The sequence below is a fragment of the Pygoscelis adeliae genome, unplaced genomic scaffold (assembly GCF_000699105.1).
Source record: "Pygoscelis adeliae isolate BGI_AS28 unplaced genomic scaffold, ASM69910v1 Scaffold16, whole genome shotgun sequence".
Classification (NCBI taxonomy): domain Eukaryota; kingdom Metazoa; phylum Chordata; class Aves; order Sphenisciformes; family Spheniscidae; genus Pygoscelis; species Pygoscelis adeliae.
In genome coordinates, this window is record NW_008825162.1 from 5,840,484 (window position 1) to 5,859,291 (window position 18,808).

General features: G+C 40.3%; 1 protein-coding gene across 1 annotated transcript in view; it reads right to left on the bottom strand.

Annotated features, from left to right (window-relative positions):
- Window positions 1–1,999: 1,999 nt before the first annotated feature.
- Window positions 2,000–18,808, bottom strand: part of LOC103920881 (chromosome unknown open reading frame, human C10orf11) — a 310,404-nt gene continuing 293,595 nt past the window's right edge. Inside the window, exon 6 of the mRNA XM_009328738.1 lies at window positions 2,000–4,977. Coding sequence (XP_009327013.1) covers window positions 4,898–4,977 — 80 coding nt within the window. The 3' untranslated portion in view covers window positions 2,000–4,897. The remainder of the gene's footprint in view (window positions 4,978–18,808) is intronic.

Here is an 18,808-nt window from a genome sequence, read left to right on the forward strand (position 1 = left end):
ATCAGAGTCACCTAACCTAAAAGGTAACTTTCAGAAAGATTCAGCTGCTTCAGTACCGTGCACAGAAAATAGATTCATTCAACCAGTTTTGATGAAGTGGGAGTGCTGGGTATATTCTGAACATTCTCACATAACAAACGCCAAAGAAAATACTCTTAAGACTTCTTAAGAACAGGTTATAAGTGACTGGAAAAAGCCATTTTTCTTGGGCCTAACTCTCATATAATCCAAGATCTTGGTCGGTTATTCAGATAATATTATAAGTAAAATGAGCAGTAACTGTAGGTAAGACAACATTCTCTAACCACCTAATACTGCTCGAGCGGCATAAGGAAATCAAAGGCTCTATCAGCTGTTCACAGTCGCAGGCTAGCTCCAAGAAGGTTCCAGACCAGAAGGCATAAGACACCTCGGTCCTTCAAGCCGTTTAGACATGTTTGTGTGTAATGAAGCTCACCTGTCACACAGAGTTGCTGGCATAGGCATGGTCCCACAGTAGCATCTTGAGACGGTCGTTTTCTCACAACCATATCTTGTTTGTTTTGTTTTGTTTTATTCCCATTACTAAGAGTAGAAAGGAATGCAGGGAACAGATTTTAACTAAACAGCAGAAAAAGGCTAGTCAGTGAGATGTAACAGTTACCAGGTGTATCGATAAAAACACTGAAAAAGGAAACTATGCATTTCAATTGTTGTACTACAAGCAGTGAAGCAGAAATTTCTCTTTAAAAACAAAAGGGGAGCACTCGCCTATTTCTTGCCATCACTTGCTTGCAGAGCAATGACACGAGAATTGAAGCAGACAAGGACACAGCTAGAGATCTTTAGGAACAGAGGACAACAGCTAGCAAGCCATGCAAGACCCCGACCACATCACCTGATTCACTGTCAGATTCCCCAGGCTGAACCTGCAATTGGATACTTAGAAATCTAAGTGCAAACATACAGCCTCAATATTGGCTATATGGTTACACCTCTGGAAAGCTGAATTTCATCTCTTTCTTTCACATATGCCAACCATTTAACAAAGCAGAAAGACACATAATTGTACACAGAGTAAAGAGAATAAACTTTCCCAAACTGGGCAAGCAGAGGCTCGTGTGCCAACTATCACACCACATAAAGAAGAAATATGTGGTAAGACTCAGTCTGAGTCAGTATAAAATGGGCTGATTCAGAACCTCACCACAAAGGCTGCATCTAGCAAAGTTCTGCTGGGGGTAAACGTTTCCCAACATACTCATATTGTTGGCAGGAATAAAAAATATTAATATACCCACTGGCAGCAAGTGAACCCTGTAATTTACAGAAAGAATTTTCAAAAGCACATACAGGTTTGTTTCCTTCTTCTGACTTAAATGGGAGCAACATAAGACCAACATACAGTGATTTTTCATTGGCAAAGAAGATGTGAGAATTGAACATCCAGCAATCACATAATGCTCCCCTCAAAGAACCAAATGTACTAAAAAGGGAGCTGCGTACCAGCCTTCCAATACGAGTAACCCTAACTCTCATGGATAACAACATTGACGTCAAAGGGACTCACGGTTTGAGTAAAGCAAACACCAGAATAAGCATTGTGAAACTCAGCCCTAACAAAGGAGAAAAAAGTGGCTTCAGTAGTAACATACTTTCATCAATCCCATAAATCATTTATGCATGCAACACATGCAATTAGAGCCAGTTTGCTCTAAAGTTACGTCTGTGTATCCGTAACAGTAGGATTTTCACTGAAGGTCATTTATCTTTAAAATTTCACTTCAATATTGTCGTTTGGATTTTTTCCTTACTTTTAATTAAAAGGTTAGGAATTAACACTTTCAATACATAAAGTTAGCGATGTATAGCTGCTATAGGCAGCTCCTCGTAAAACCATTTGCCTCCTAGTCTTCATTTGTGAAGATGCGATGTCTGCCAAAAGCCAAAGTACTGGTCATCACGAGACGGAACATAAGACTCAAGTTTGGATGTATTTATTTTTTTAATTTGTAGTATTTGAAGACTACTTATTCAAGCACACCTCGGATGTCAAACCTTGTTAACCATCAAGAAACATGGCTGGCCAAAATTTTTCTTGTGACAACACAAAGAACTAAGAATGCAGTGGTTCCTTGGAAAGATACACATTTTAAAATCCTTACAGCTTTGTAGGCAAGTATTTTATTTTTGATAGCCTGGTTAATCTTGAGAAGGAAAGATGAGCCATGTGTGGAGAAGGGGGAGTAAAGGAGAGAGAGTGGAATCTCTTCTCAGATTACTTTATTGCAAATTTCATCCTAAATGATACTCAGTTCAGTTGAGAAATTCAGGCGCAGTTCCCACTGAGGAACGAGCAAAGTGTAGATAGCAGCCCCGGGTTTGAAAAGTTTGCCATCTCTTAAAACAGAACTTCAGCAGAAGACATCAGAAAATAAAATGCTCCGCATAGTAAAAAAGAATTATGTTAGCATGAACAGTAACAAACGTCCATGCTTGTTTTTAAATAATATCCTAATGCATGCTAGTAAAATAAAATAATTATTCATAGATTATCCTTTTGATTTTCCAGAATCAGTGACACTTAGTGTGAATTCCCTTTGAGCAGGTTTTAATTAGGGCTTTACCATATTTAACTATAGGTATATAACCCCCCAAGTGAAAACAAAAAACAAAATGGAAGAGACTTTGATCACATCTCATTCCAAAAATATTTTTGCCTCCAAAGCTTTCCTGGGAAGAAAACACTCCTGAAAATGATGCAAACGGTTTTGACATTAGGAAAAGTAAACAAACAAAATAAAGATGGAAAAATCATGCGGTCAGTTTGCAAATGCTGTTTATTGTTTGAGGCAGGGTTAAAGCCTTTTATAAAGACAAGAACATATATGCAACCAGACTGAAAGTGACATTAGGTTATTCTAAACACCCCTATTCAGAACCTTGCTGCTTGTAATATGCCATGGCCAAAATGCGCGGAGGCTTCAAACAGACAATATGATATGAACAAACTAGGATTGCTGTTATTTTGGTAACCAAGAGAGACGACAAGTGCCCTAAATATTTCTAATGATATTTTTGATTAAAAGAAGAGGCATGTAGTTTTCCTTTATCTAATATCTTCTAGGACTTCTAACGTGAATTGGCATTTCATTTGTAGCCATGTATGACATTAGCAGAGGAGTTAACAAGTGGCCAAAACACGCTTTCCAGACACCGATTTGTATGGCAGACAGCTCAGAGCTCAATTTGAACGACAGGTGGTGTGAACTGGATCGTTCTACGCTCATCACTGATTTTAAGTATCTGTTAAAGATTTATGATAGACTTTCAGAGCGAGTGAAGGCTTCCATTTACTCAGTAAGGCCTAAAACGTTCAGCAGCAGCAAGCTGCCAGTCTCGTTCTTTTTCGTCAGTCAAACCTGCTTTCACGATGGGCTTCAATATCCAGTTCGCTTCCACCTGCAACACTAGCTGGTAATAGCCCCCCAAAGGTAGGCAACTTCTAAAAACTGACATTTTTTTCAACCAGGAAAGTGAATGAAGAACACCAAGTAATTTCAAACAAGCCAAGAACAGCCGGACAGTGACGACTCTCAACTGGGGCCGCTGTGCATGGGTTTGGAACAGCCCAGAAGTCAGAATTTCCTTGGCCAATCGCACTGTATCTAGTAGCACTTAACAGAATATACGCATGAGGTATTGGGATCTTTTTTGCGTGCTAACAAGTTCACAATTCTAAATATGTCCAACCTGTTTATCAGAAAAGCAGGAAATATGTGCTTTTCCACTGAAAATTTGACAATAGCCTTTCTTACACAGACATCAAAAGAGATTAATCAGAATTCTTCTCTAGAACATATTATTAAAGCTGTTAATTATGTTAATTCCACCAGTTACTTTTATTGACTTTTTTTCCCCCTCTGAATAATCATACCCATCTGGTGGCAATTTTACTTTATATCACTCTTTTTAAGCACTTTTTTCTTTCCAAATTTAAGCATTTAATTCTTAATGTCATCTCTGTACAAGTTAAAAATATCTTGTGCAATAAACCAGGAATAACACACACTGTCAAATCACAACTGAGGGCTTCCTCCAAGTATATACAGTTAAGCTGCGCCACTATTCTACAGCATTAAAAAATGATCACTTTTCTGAAGGTCAGAGTTAGTAAACGTTGAGATGTAATTTAAGAATTAGCAAATTTTGCTTGTCTGCAAAATTGCTTAAGTCCTTTTCCTTTGCATATAAACAACCATACAAATTGCTAGTACTTTGCATGGGCGAAATATTTTCAGGATATATTTTTTTCCCTGTTGAAAGAAAAAAATAATCCATCTAGGCTCATTTGGGGCTGGGGGGGGGACACACACACCAAACCAAAGAAAACACTGTGAAAGGATTTGTGTAAGCATGTATGAGATGATAGAAACACAAGCACTTAATTCACAGGGAAAAAAATAGGAACAGATAAGGGCTTTTTCATCTGAAACTATAGCCTCTCTCTTTTATAAACACTTTGATATCGCCAGCCACTTTTGCTCAACAGGCAAGCTGGAGATAAACGTGCTGCTTTTGCTGAGGCGCCGACCCATGGAGCATGCTCACTGAAGCCCCAGGTGTGACCCCTGCTCTTCCGCGAGCGGCAACCGGACCAGGCAATCCATCACGGTGCTCCTCCTGTCAGGTCGGGTGCTCGGCTGCAGCTGTCTGTCACACTGGTGGATGGGACCTGCTTAAAGGCAATCATGTCAATCTCTATGTGACTACTCAGACTAAGATAGAAGGATGATCTTGACAGGGTTGGCAAAGTCAGCAGAAGGCACTAGAGGACTTTAGTTACATGCTGAAAATTTAGACACAATTTGTGCTTCTTATGGGGTGGGATGGAAGAGGCACGAAACAACGCTGTGTTTTATAGCTGGTCGTCTCGGATGAATCTGTTGCCCTCAGAATGTTTTCCATAGTAGATGTAGCGGCATTTTCCCAAAATGCCTACAATAAAAAGGAAATTAATTACAATTAGGACAGCAGCGGCATAATACGCAAAGAAAGCACATAGCTAGGGAAATTTGAAGGAGGGAAGGGAACAGTTTTCTCTTGTCCTGCAAAAGAAAGTTTGTGCATTTGAAATACTCAGTATTACCATTTCAATCGGCAGTTTTGAATCCACTGGGAAAACATGTGTTCAAATACCTGCACGACCTATCCTGTTAAACATACATCCACAAATGTCTTCAAAAATGGAATGACATAACCCTGAAACATCATACTCTGTATTTTAAATCACAGTACCTCTCTCCTGCTTTTGCAAACCGGAGAGTCTGGGTTGAAGTTACATTTTGTACCCTCTGTAATCTCCCTGCTACATGTTTACAGGGGTTTCCTGATGATTAAAACCAAAAAGAAAAAAGCAGCAAATAGTTACAGTTTAACGCGGATCCAGGAAAAACCTTTCAAACCTTCACAGAGTCATCCTGCAAGCACCTAAAGCCATCCCTGCTTTGCAGTGGCAGAGAACTGAAGTGACCGGTTGAAATCCACGCGGGAAGTCATCGACAGACATGGGCTAGAACTTGGGACTTCTGCACGGTTAGCCCTCCAGACTCCAGTGTTTTTCCCAGACATACGAATAAACATTTAGTAAAAACATTTCCAAAGTAGCTCTCCAAACAACATCCCATGAGCAAGATACAATCATCAATTATGCTACATATCAGTACATAGAGGATGCTTACAAAAATTAGCCAGAACACTGCTTTTGGGAGACAAGGCACGTGATTCGCAGCGGATACTGGCGGCAAGATGCCTGAGGAAGCCTTAACTGCTGTGGGTGAGACACACACACCTGCAGATCTCACTACCTTATTCAAAAGCATCCCCTCTGGTGGTACTAAGTGGTATGTGAAAGCCTAAGTTCACAGTCACATCCCACCTGTGAACGTCCTCAAAGATGCCAAATTTTACTAGCAGAGTTGTTCTTTATGCCCCCAGGCACATATAGTCAAATTAAAGTCATCTCCCATGCACGGAAGGAAGGTGAAAGAGTCTCCTCTACCTTGGGAGTGTCTTAACACAGCAATCACTGAAGTACCCAGCTCACCCCCGTAAGGGCAAACATAACCTAGCCCAAAGGAGACAAACACCGCCTTACATAAAGGGTAGAGACGGGGGAGGAGCAGATCCTCAACTCATTGCCGTTTTAGCTTTCCAGGACTCACGTAGCAAATACTGTGCTCACCTGCAGTATGAATTAAGTATGCAAGCTTTCATATTCTGCATCTATTTTTCCAGTATAATGTGCATCAGATAAGCAACTAAAGCCTTGGAAGGCATGGGCTGTGCAAGATTAATGTTAACCCATGCTCTTCGTTCCTTCTAAGACATCAGGACGGTAACACATTCCTATGGAAAAAAAAAAAAATTGATAGGCCTGTCATTTGTTGTGAAAAACACATTCCTCTTCAGGATAACACAAATGGGGACTATATGGTACAGTGCCTGATCCCTTTCCCCTCCTCCACGGAGCTTTCTTCAATAATTTCAATTTCAGTAACTTCACTAGAGGAGCAGTTTCCACATTCAAGGGATGATATTATCATTCCTAAACAAGCGTCTAATGAAAAGCAAGGTTTTTTTCCCCCTAAACAGATGATATTCCAAGACAAACTGCAGCAGGCATTAGGTTGGTAACAAGGCCATTTAGAGCTCTAAATGTAAAGGATACGAACAGTTTATTAATGGCATTCTTCAGACTCCTTTTTCACTGGCATTGATAAAAGTCTTGTTTGAGGTCTGCCGCATTTCTTAAGGACTGGAAGCAAGACTGTTTATAGAGATGCTGGTGAGAGAGTGCTGTTTGATGAATGCTGGAGACTGTAGCTAGGTGTCAGCGCTTAGAAAATGAGGCAAGGACATGAGGTATTAATATTGTCAATGATCTCTTGACAGGAAAACAGATACTGCATTCACCGTCAGATTTAAATAGACATCAAGTGCATTAATGACAAAAGGGCAGACTTCAAACAAAGGGGGCTGTATGGTGCTGCGCTGAGCCAGTCTCCGAGTTGGCAATAACCTGATCTGAAAAGACACTGTCAGGACTACAGACAGGCCCGGGATTGTGTGCGGTGACAGAAAACAGAGATGCTGACAGAGATACCGGTGCCATATTATGCCAAGTATATTCTAACACTGTCTCCAGCCCTAACTAAATCTGACATCATTTCCTATCGCTTATAGTATCCTCCACTGCTCCGGCAGAATATTTCTCCCCAGACATCATTACAAACTCCGCTGTAGTTTTAAAGTTACTGGCAGGCCTGTGCTGTCGTGGAGGCTAGGTCTAGAGGCCTAAGGATAACCTCAGTCAATCTAAATTTGGAGTTTGCTGGAGAAGTGCTCTCATTTTCACTGATATCTCAGCTACTTGAGGTGATCTGAACGCTAAAGTGTGAGGAGCTGTCACCTTGAATAAAATCCTTAAAGTAAAGACGCTCAGTTCCCGGGATGTTCAGCAAAGATGTCGGACAGTCTGGCAGCAGGAAATGAAATCCAGCTGCTGCTGCTCGCCTGGGGATAAAGGTGCTTGGGCTAGTGACAGTTAAAGTCAGCTGAAATTTTTGAACTCCTGCAGCCTACAATTGTTTAAATTAAGGAAGTGTTGTCTCCGCAGAGATTCCCTACCCAGGCACACAGCTGTGATTCGATTGCCAGGCATATTACACACACCGCTCAGAGAGTCTTGATAAAAGCACGGTTGAAAATCTTGCCATGAGACTTTATTTGTCATGAAGGTTATTTGTAAAACAATAATCTTGCTCATAAATTAAATGCGGTGACTGGGGGGGGTTTTGTTTTGTTTTCCCTCTCCATTTCCCACCTCCCTTTGGCAACCGCAGAAAACTCTGAGTACTACAAAAGGCTTGGGTGCTGCAATGAGAATTTCGATGCTAAGATATGTCACACGTGAATTTAGGAAACCTACTACTGCTTCTCTCCTGCCTATCTGCTGTCGTATTCATTCCTTGCAGTTCAGGCGCAGGAGTACGCGTGTGTTTTTGCACACAGACAAGGGGAGGAATAAAGGGGAAGCAATACATCTGTGGCTGTTGTGGTGTTTTTTAATTAAAATATCCAGCATTGGCCATAATAAGCTAAGTATACCCCCTATACATCAAAACAACACACAGCATCCTGAATGAGGTTTCTGCTCGCGGTTCTTAAGAAATGACAACACAAGGTCTCTTGAGGGATCATCTTCCCCGAATGAGGCTTCTAATTTTTCTTAAGTAGCTGCTTCTACCATCACCACAAGCTGTTAAAACTATAATTATGAAAAAAATGCATTGGGAAGAATAATTTTTAAATTCACTCTTTATCTTTTAAATGTTTTCCCCCTCCGGAATGGATGTTCTAATTATGCTGGGTAAGTAATGGCCTTACAGTTGCTTGCATGTGTTGTCGTATCAGTCTTTCTTCACAAACACATTGTAATGTCAGCAACACCAGCTTTTCCTTAGCTGAGGGAAAACCCAATTATCCAATTAAATAAATAAATACATACATACATACTAAAGCGCATGAAAAATTGTTCAAGTCATGTTCGCTCCTTTTAAATTTGGCACGTGCTGCAGAGAGCTATGGTGCAGTTGGACCTCCATACGCTTTCCTAGAGGAAAAAGTGTTTGCAGATCTTCATAGATTATATGGAAAATGGTAAAAAGAAGTCACAATGGAATGTGCTAGACCTACAGATCATACAGCCCCAGTCACAGGTCAAAATTCAGCTCAGGCCAACGGTGACCTAAGGGAATTGTTGTCTGGTAGCATCTTGTTGCCTTTCTTGGTTTGCTTTTTTTCCTAGATAATAAATGCTCTACATCTATAAAAAAAACCACCTCTCAGCCAGCACAGCTGGTGCAGCTGTTAGCAGCACAGCCTTCTCCAGTAGCATTCCGTTTTCTTTAAAAAGTAATTACTCAAACTAAGTAATCAAGTCAAAACTTTTGCCACCCCCATCAAAATCTATTGCCACATTTGCCCAAGATCCCCCTCAGGCACCCATTTTAACATCAAATGTTTTTAATAAGCCCCTCTGCAAGTGCAAACAGCAAAGTATTCACAATTAAATTTGTTTGTCAAACACATTGGTCTACGGTGTACATCAGGGATTACATTTCAGCATACAGTCCTCCGCCTGTCTTTCACATGGGCTGACCGCAGGTCCTCATACTAGGAGCGGCGGTCAGATAAAGCGTAGCACTCCATACACAGACTCAATATTCTAGCGGAATTCCACTTTGCCTAACTTTAATTTGAGTACAGTACTTAAATCCTCCACTGCCAATTTGTATTTGATCCATATTCATCTCTTTTTCCACAGCCTGCTGTTGTATAGTTTTGCTATGGGCTATTAAACAGCTGCCATGTTCCACCAAGAAGCTGGGTGCATTTCAGTGTGGTTATACTACCAATCTGTAAATTGTTTTGAGACCCTTCAGGATGAAATATCAATACCATTATCATTTTTTTCATAGGCACTTGGGCATTTTCTACAATTAATGAACAGAAGTTACAAAATTCCCTTAAATATTAATATAAACTTCCTTTAAAGGAAAATAATTCCCTACCTACAACATTTAGAGGAGAATAAATACCTATCTACGAACAGTTTCAAGTCTACAATGCTACTGATTTAGGCAAAACACCTCCATCAGTTGAATTAATTTAAAACTCTTAAAAACCTTTTCATCTAATGGATAAGTAAAGCTGGTTTGAAACAAAAAATCCTTTTGTACAGGAGTTGAGTAATTTTTCGTTTTATATTTATCTTCATGGAAATTCTAACAACTTCACCTAGTTGTCTAGTTGACAACTTTTCATTTTCAATTCCACTTTGACTTTCTGTGAGAAATGAAGTATTAGAGATTTTCAAGAAATTAGGAGCCCAATCCTCTCACCTTCAGTAGCACATAGGTATTTTTTTCTGCTAAATCAGGAAAATTAAATTATATATACTCTCACAGTCATTTTAGTTAAAAAAAACACTCTATCTAATTGTACCTGAGCTATCTATTTTATAGTCATCATTAAGAACATTAAAACAACCAAATGTTGTAAAAAGTATCAAAATATTTCCAAACGCACTCCTTTGAATTATTTGCTTTGTAATCCTCAATGAATCATTAAAACAACAACAACAAAAAAACAAAACCAAAACCAAACCCACAAAAACATTAGATTGCTCTCAACCCTCCCTTTAAAAAAAAAAAAAAGTTCAGAATATTACAATGATTTGACAGTATGAATTTGATAGGAAAAATACAAAAAACTGGACCCGAGTAGTGCACTTTTAGTTCTACTGAGTCTTGTGGCTCTAAAATCAGGGAGATACTTCACAAATAAAAAAAAAAAAAAAAAAAGGATTTTTTTCCCCCCTTCCAAAAATGTTGAGTGTTTGTCCAAGTCACTCAGTCTTCTAAGGTTCATTCATCCGCTTTAATTTGCAGACATTTATTTATTTATAGTTGGGCCTTCATAGTTGTTTATGTAGAAATATATTTTTATAAACAAGAACAATAGTGCGAGCAATTAGAAACAAGAAATCCTTTACTTTCGGAGATCTGTTACAGCCAGAAGCGGAAAAGAACGCTTGTTGAGTTATGTTGTTGGTCTACGTTCTTAAAATGGACCAAATTTAATCAAAAATTTATGACTATAAACTTACAGGACAAGAAGGGAGGGAATTATAGGTAGACTTTTTGTACTTCATGTTGACTTTTGGTGGAACAGAACAATTGTTTCTATTGAATATGATCCAGCCTATGAATTCTCTGAGACAGGAATCTGAGATCACTTGGAAGATAAGAAAAGGTGTAAAGGATCACCTGGGTCACTGCGTCCTCCCAAAAGCAGCCAAGTATGTAACTCCGAGAGGTCCACTCAGACTTTCACCCTGCCCCAGCAAACCAACCACTGTCAGTACGGAGAAGCTCGAGCTCAAAAACTGCAACGTGACACAGGAGAAGAACAGAAGAGTTGCAGCTGCCCTTGCTAATGTGACGGGATCTCTGACTACCACAAGTAAATCTGTTTGTTGCAACTGCAGTTTCCAGAATACCAGATTACAGGTTGGAGCCAAGACACAGGATCTAGACTCCTTAAATCAGAGCAGAGGGAGCAACAGAAAGAGGAGCATACAATAGATAAGGACGTGAATGCCTTTGGTTGTGCTACAGTTGAATGCTGTGGAAGGGTTATCTTATAAAACCCTGAAATATCATACCAGTAAACCAAGACCAAACAAAAATTCCCTAAGACAGTGTCATAAAATACTTACAAGTGTTCAAATAACAAATGCACAAACATTTGTGCATTTCCCTTATGTTATAACTAATTAATCTATTTTTAAGAGGATAGAAACACTAACTGTAAGCAAAAATAATGCGTAATTCCTCCAAAACTATCTGTGCATAAAGGGATGAGGTTGCACTTGAGAAGGCTGAGGACAGAGCTCACTGTGGCTAAAGCAGAATTCCCACACCATGGCCACAATACTCACAGGGTGGTCCCCAAATACTCCCAGAGAGGTCCCCATGGATTAGGGAATGTGATCCATTGCAGGTTTCCTGGAGGAGGAGGACATTCCTTCAGTAGCAAACCGCTGATCCTGATTCTCACCTCCCTCTGTGGGCAACAACACTAAAGGAAGGCAACCTTCACGTTCAGGGGAGATGAGTTACCTCCTTGCTCCGCTCCCTGCACGGGGATGCCAAAAAGCGATAATATTTTCCTCTGGACACCCTACAGCATGGGGCACAAAGTGGTCTTTCAGACTGAAAGAAATTACCGAAAGGCACAAAATCAAATGTGTATCCAGTCTACAGCAATGGTGTTGGAGTTATACACCTAAGCTAGAGCTGAGAGGAATCAGAGCAGGCAAACTAAGACACTGAATTATTGCAAGTATCCTGCACAGACAAGTACTGTGACACGTCAAGTCTCACTGGCCTGTTTGTAGGAAGGGGGGGGGAAAAGGGGGAGCATGTGGGGAAGTGAGAGTAGGGGAGGGGAAGGAAAGCAGTCAACAGGGAGAGGATGTTGGAAAAATTTGCAATGAAGGTGACAGGAATACAAAGATGTGAAGTTTGCATCCCAGGCCAAGGGAGCTGCATAAATGTTCAGTGTAAACTAGCAGTCAAGCTGATGTGTGATAAAGTGCAGCCTGCTGTAAATACACTTCAGGGCTCCCAATGCAGCTGGAGATGAAACTTGTAATTTGGAGGGGGAGGAGGGGGGAGGGAGAAAAGAAAGAGAAAAAGAAAAAGAAAAAAGAGGAAAGAAAAAAATGCACTGCAAGCTTTTTCTCACATAATCTGTTACTGGAAAATTGAGAAGCTTGTCCAAGTCCGTGGGAATAAGCTGATGAGCTGATACTTAATAATAAACCATATTGTGTCATGGTGCGGAGTCATCTAGATCCATTCAGGCCACAAACTATATTACTTTATACAGCCCTGGCTGACATACATTTAAAGCCCTCTACACATTAAGGAGCCATTAGGCTGACAGATTAAAAGTTATCTTGGAGCTAATGTTTCCATTATGCGTATCCTGGCAGTGGAACAATCAACACACTGTTCCTCAGATGTCATACTTTGTTTAAAAAAAGGGTAGGGGGGAGAGAAGGGGGAAAGGAGGGTATCTCTCCCTCCTTGAATGACATTGACATGATCAGCTTTGATCTGGGCATGTGCTGTCTACAGATTCTCTACTGTTGGCTAAAATAGGAGCATTTAGGGCATAATACTTTAAATCATTAACCAGTTCCGTACTCCTCTGGGTATCGTTGTTACAATTTAAGGTCCCACACTTGGGATTTCTTTGGAATCTTTCCACGCTTATTGTAACTATCATCAGAGAAATATGTCGGGGGGGGATGTCTCTCTAGCGAAAATGAAGCAAAAAGCACCAAACAAAAAAACCAAATGCTTTTGTCTCTTCAGTGCATCTTTACCATTTTTGCAGTCTCATATAATGTCATGGATGGAATTAATGCCGACTCTACGATGAAATATTTCTTGTTGAATATGTTCAAATTTTAAAGCAATTTTTTTAAATACTCAGAAACATAAATTGTTTCCTAGTCAGCTAGGTACTGCAGTCAAAGAAACCCAAGTGCACAGAAAGCATCAGCGTGCCAGGTATCACGGGTGAACTGATGCTTACATTTGGATATATTGAATACCCTCGAAGGAGGTGGAGGAAAAGAAGTATGGGTTCACAATTCTTTTAGTCTTTTAAACACTTCCTCATATATCTCATTCTCTCATATATGGTCTAAATAAAAGTGGTAGAGTAAAAGCAGAAGAAATTACTGTAAATACCCGGTGCAAGTCAGGTTACATCTGTTAAAGACCCTTCATCTCTAAACCAATGTCACGAGAGCTTAATTGCTTTCTGTTAATGACCAAATACCCCAAACTGGACAAGCGATTTTAGAAACCAGGCGAAAAGCCACTCCCCGCCAAAACAGACCCATCTCCCCGGCTTCCCTCCCTCCCATCAGGCAGCTTCAAGCCGAGAACATCAGCACTAGAGGGCAGCATGCATTTGTCTAAAAAACGGACCACACCAGCAAACTAAATATTCCGCTACGACAATTAAAGCAATACTGTTTGTTAGTTTTGCAGCCAATTTCTTGTTCTGTCGCGATCAAAGCCTATATTTATACAACCTCTGCTTTCAGCCTTTCGCCCAGGAGCCTGACTTCTGGTGGACTAATCTCAGCGAGCATCAGTTTGTGTATACAGATGGCTACAAAAGGATGTCACTGGGTAGTGGTCCGAACAAAAGGCTCAGAATGTTGTACGGGGGGGAGGTGACCGTCTGCCTACACCGCCGGCTTCCACTGCAGCTGGGGCGGCACTTGCTCTTCTCTCACATTCACAATATAAATTCTAGCGCTGTTTGGACCGATCTTTCTATTACTTTTGGTAATGCAACAGTATGAGCACTGAAGTGACGTAAGAGATACTTTTAATATGTTCAGAATGGTGGAGGAAAAGGAGGTTGTAAAATCCCATCCCTACCGTATATTAAAGTTCAGCTGTTCAGTGTCCACTCACCATATTAACTGAGAAGATTTTCAGTTAATTTGGCTAACATATGCAAAAATGGCATTTCTGTAGGCTTCCCTATACTTTGGGCTACATTCTACTAATACTACTTACATTAATCAGCAACGGAGTTAAACCATAAAGAATGACAGGGTCATTAAGAAAACAGAAAGTGAGTATAATTATATTGTACTTCACAAACTTTAACCATGCACAGATTGCATTAGCAGTAAAATGCGAGGGGGGAAAAAAAGAGGGAAGTAAGCTCTTTTAGTAACTGTGATAGAATTAAACAAATGTACCATGATTTATGGGGCAGAAAGCAAACTTTTGGAATAATTGTTCGGAAAGTCTGCAAGCATTCCAATAAAATTACAAATTCTTATGTGAAAAAAATTTGAGCAGCAGGGCCCTTCTGGAGAGTTTAGACATAAATTTGGCTCATCTCGTGAGTAAAATTTGCTTTTGGATCTCAAATGTGTTCCTGCTGGAGGAGTTCACATTAGGAAAAAAAAAAGCCATACAAAATTCAGTCTGGCTCAATTGGTTTGAAATTTCTCAAGAGAGTCATCTGAAATAAAGACAAGTTGCTTTTTATTTTTAAAGCTGGGAAAGAAAGTCTCTCAAATAAAATTAAAGAGCATAATGAAATAGTGCTGCTGTCACATTATGATACAGTTAAGGGAACCTTCTTTGCATGCCATTACTTGTTCCTTTCCATAAGCCCTTCCTCAGAAACAAAGGAAACATTTAACTAATTGCTAATGATAGGATTGCTATGATTCTTCCTAATACAAAACCAAGCGTTTTTTAAGAAGCTGATACTACAAGGCCCTGGATTCCCTTGATTTCCAGTGGAAGCTGAAGGCATTTGGCACTTTGCAAGACACATCCGGACCCCACACAACTGGTGAGCTCCTTTCCCTCTTCTATAGCGGTTGCTGTATACCACCAAATGAAATCAGAAATGCATCTGGATCCAAACATCCGAAGTGCTCCGCAAATACCTAGTTCTCTGGACTAAGTCTGGGTTTGCCTCTTAGCAGAATTTTGTTCTATGCTATATCGCACATAACACCATCTGCTATTGCTAAATACTTATGGCCATAGTCTAGTTCCCAAACCCTGACTGCCTCCAGTACGGTATGCCAAAACATTGTCATTGTTTCCTATCCTCAACTCTTTTCCCCCCTTCTCAGCCTCCTTTTAAAAACATGCTAATGAGAGGGAGGCTGAAGGTTAATTCACAGTGGACAGCAGAACACAGTTTACAAGTGCGCTTTTAGCCTCCATGGAGGCTTTTGCTAAAGATAAAGATAAAAGATAGGGGGCTAATGACAAGCTCGAGAGAGGCACATCAGAACCCCTCCATTAGTGTCAGAGTCATTAAAGTTTAGTCAAAGCACCGAAGACTTTCTAACAAGTATTATGCTTAGTAAACGTTTTCCACTGGAGCACGGATATTGGTGAGAGCTTTCGGAGTGTGTCAGTTAATCAGTATTCACCCGCTTTGACAGCTTGAAATATTACTCACTTATTTGGCTGGTTCAAATTTGTCAGACTTGACTATGTCGTAAGTTAACATGTCCCCATATTAAAAAGGAGCCAACTGGCAAATGTGCACATTGGACCTAATAAAACACATCTGGCCAAACAATCAAGCAACACTGATCACTGTATCACTCACAAGCACAAATCAACAGCGACTGTCTTTGAAACTACCGAGCTAAACAGGAAGCAAAAACCTGCTACCTACTACTTTACCAAATATCCTTTAAATGGTTAATCGAAGGATAAAACCTCCACAGCATTCTGTTTCCGAGACATTCGTTTGCTTGGTTAAAGCTGCATAAATATTTTAGATGTCTTGGGCCATTTGCTGATACAAATGGAAGAAATGCTTAAGACAGAAGCTGTCCCTCAATCCAGAGAATGTTTTTTGGCCACGGAAGCCCCATCTGCCACCGGAAGGCCATTTAGGCAACGGCTCTTACAGGTAACACTCTTCACCTTTGCGCTCAGAACGGGTGCCATTAAAACAGAGAAGGTGCTCTGAAGGTAGCAGGTAGTCCAGGGTTAGACCATCACGTGAATTCACAGTGGGAAAGCTAGGCACGTACAGTCACTGGTTAAACATATCCAACAGCAGGGTACATGGCTGCTGCTGTTAAGCCTGGGGCAGCACTGAACAGCCTCTGTCCTGGAGGAGTAAGTACTGGGCATGCTGACTTCCACAGCATCCTTTGTGCTCTCTGACAGAAACAATGCACAGCACAACTGCCCTACTGAAGACCTCACAGATCTCAAAAGCAGTAACAAAAAATTATACAAGAAAGATCTTTTCAGGGATAAGGAAAGCTTAACCACTTACGTGTGTGTAGTGAACCCTCTGGTCCTTTCAGAGAGGCTGCTGGGAAGCAGCTATATGCTACTGAAGTATTTCAGTCTTTGGGCAAAACAAGCTTGACATCCCTGTTGGCATCTCTGCTGAGAACAGACACTGGCCTTACTCAGAAAACATCAAACGTGACTTTCTGCTAGCTGTGGCTGTGGCGAAGCTGAATACTGAAGGCAGGGGGAGGAGAGGTCATAGAGGAAGCAGTAGTTAACGGGGTAAAGTGAGTGTTATAATCCCCAAATTGCAGTTGGACTGAATGTTTTCAGACAATTTGCCTGTCTAAACCAAGACAGTATCATTTTTCTTTCTTCTAGGAGAGGGTTAAGAATAATCTGAAGCTTGGAAAATGGCTGCTGTTGATACTAGTGAGGCCTTCTCTTTAACTAGATCCTTCAGGAAAAAACAAATTAATCAACAGCCAGCTGAAGTGGGTTTAATGATTACATTCTGCATACAATCAGCTTTTCCCTTTTCAAGGGCCATCAATATGTCAAGGGAAGACATATCTGAAGGATATAGCTCTTAACATCAAGGTTATCTATTCTCCACAAGGCTCCCACTCCTTACTGGGCTGATACTTTACACTGCCTGTGTCTAACATTTTCATCAACTCTGCAATCAATCAAGGTAATAATGTTGTGCAAAAAATCAATTAACAACGCAATTAAACTTTCCTTATTATCTCAAAGGGCTGAAATAATACCTAAAGGGAAGATAGACTCACTGAATGCAGACATCCATAACCCAATGTGAAAGTGAATTATGAGGTTAGACAGATGCAGGCATGTACTGGCGCTGTTATTTTCAAAGGGATATATCTCATCCAGGCGGTGTATCAGTCACCACCAATCCCATACCCTAAAATTCCAAATTACTTTTAAGAAATATACGACGTGCAATATCCATTTCATATTCTCTTTTAGAGATAAACCCCCCAAAATCTGAACAGGAGTATTATTCAAAGACAAAATGATCTTTCAGAGAGAACATAAAATATAAAAGCTATAATAACATTTACATCTGTATACCACCCATGTCTGTAAATGCAGGTCATCAATTATACATAATCTGTACTGAATAAGGAACAGAAGAAGCACCACAACATTTAAAGCCCAAAGGCTCAAATTTGCAAATACCTTGCATCAAGTACACTGAAGGAAGAGCCCCCATATAAACACACGCAGCAACAACAGCAAGGACTTAAGTATCACTCACTGAAAATAAGACAGAGTGCCTATATTATTTTGTAATTACATTCAACCCTCACGGAAACATCATTCCCAAGAGCTGAGAGTTTTAAAGTGCATTCAAAGCAGACAATTAACCCCTTGCTGTTGGGAAGATTTGGGTTTTAGCATAAAGACGTTAAGGATCAGGGGCACTCAGCACACCAACACAATGGAGTTAATATAGTTAGGAACCCAGGTGCAATAGTCTTGCGTCAGAGATGCCTGGATGAGGATTTGGGGGAGGGAGAAGAAAAGAGTAGAGAAAGAATACATCTAAAATTAACTATGAGTGATCGTACTAGTCCCCAGGGACAAACAAAAAAATGTTGTTATACAAAGAAAATGACCACAACCAAGCTAGGTGTTTCGTGGTTTTTTTTTGACACCTATCATTTTCTATCACACAACCTGAGCATTCCCCCTCAGCCCCCCTTACTCATTTGCCAACACACACACACACACACACACAGAGCCTTCAGCCTCCATTGTTTTAACGTAGGCAAAAAGGCAATGAAAATAGAAAACCTTTAAGGAAAACCTATGTCAGAGTGACAAGCTAGGATCACATCCTGTAATAAGCTCGGGAAAATTTGGAAGCGGAAAAGGTTTCCCTTAAACACCGCACTTTGAATTCCTCTATTAAAGGGCGCTCTGTGTGTCTGTGTTAGCAGAGGTGTTCTACAAAGCAGTTCTCCCAGCAGGGTTTGCTTAAGTACATAACAGCTGCAGTTTAGAAATGGTCTATTCTTACAATTAGCTCATGTAGTGCAAGTGGCTTGTTTGGACCAAGAACTTTTTTTTTTTTTTTTTTAAATATAATTCTCCATGGTTTTGTCTTTGTCTTGCACTTCCTGCTCTTCTCCCCGCTACCCCCCATGCTGCGGAGTCAGTCATGGGTGAGACACAAATAAGTGAATTCAAAACTAAAATTTCCACAATTTTTGAAACGTTACACACTTTTCCTGCATGGATTTGGGGCATTAATATTATTCCAGGATTAGAGAATTCAGCCATTACTATCTTAACCTTTAGGAACATAATTAATATGTTTTCATTTTCAATGACTTCATTTTGTTTCT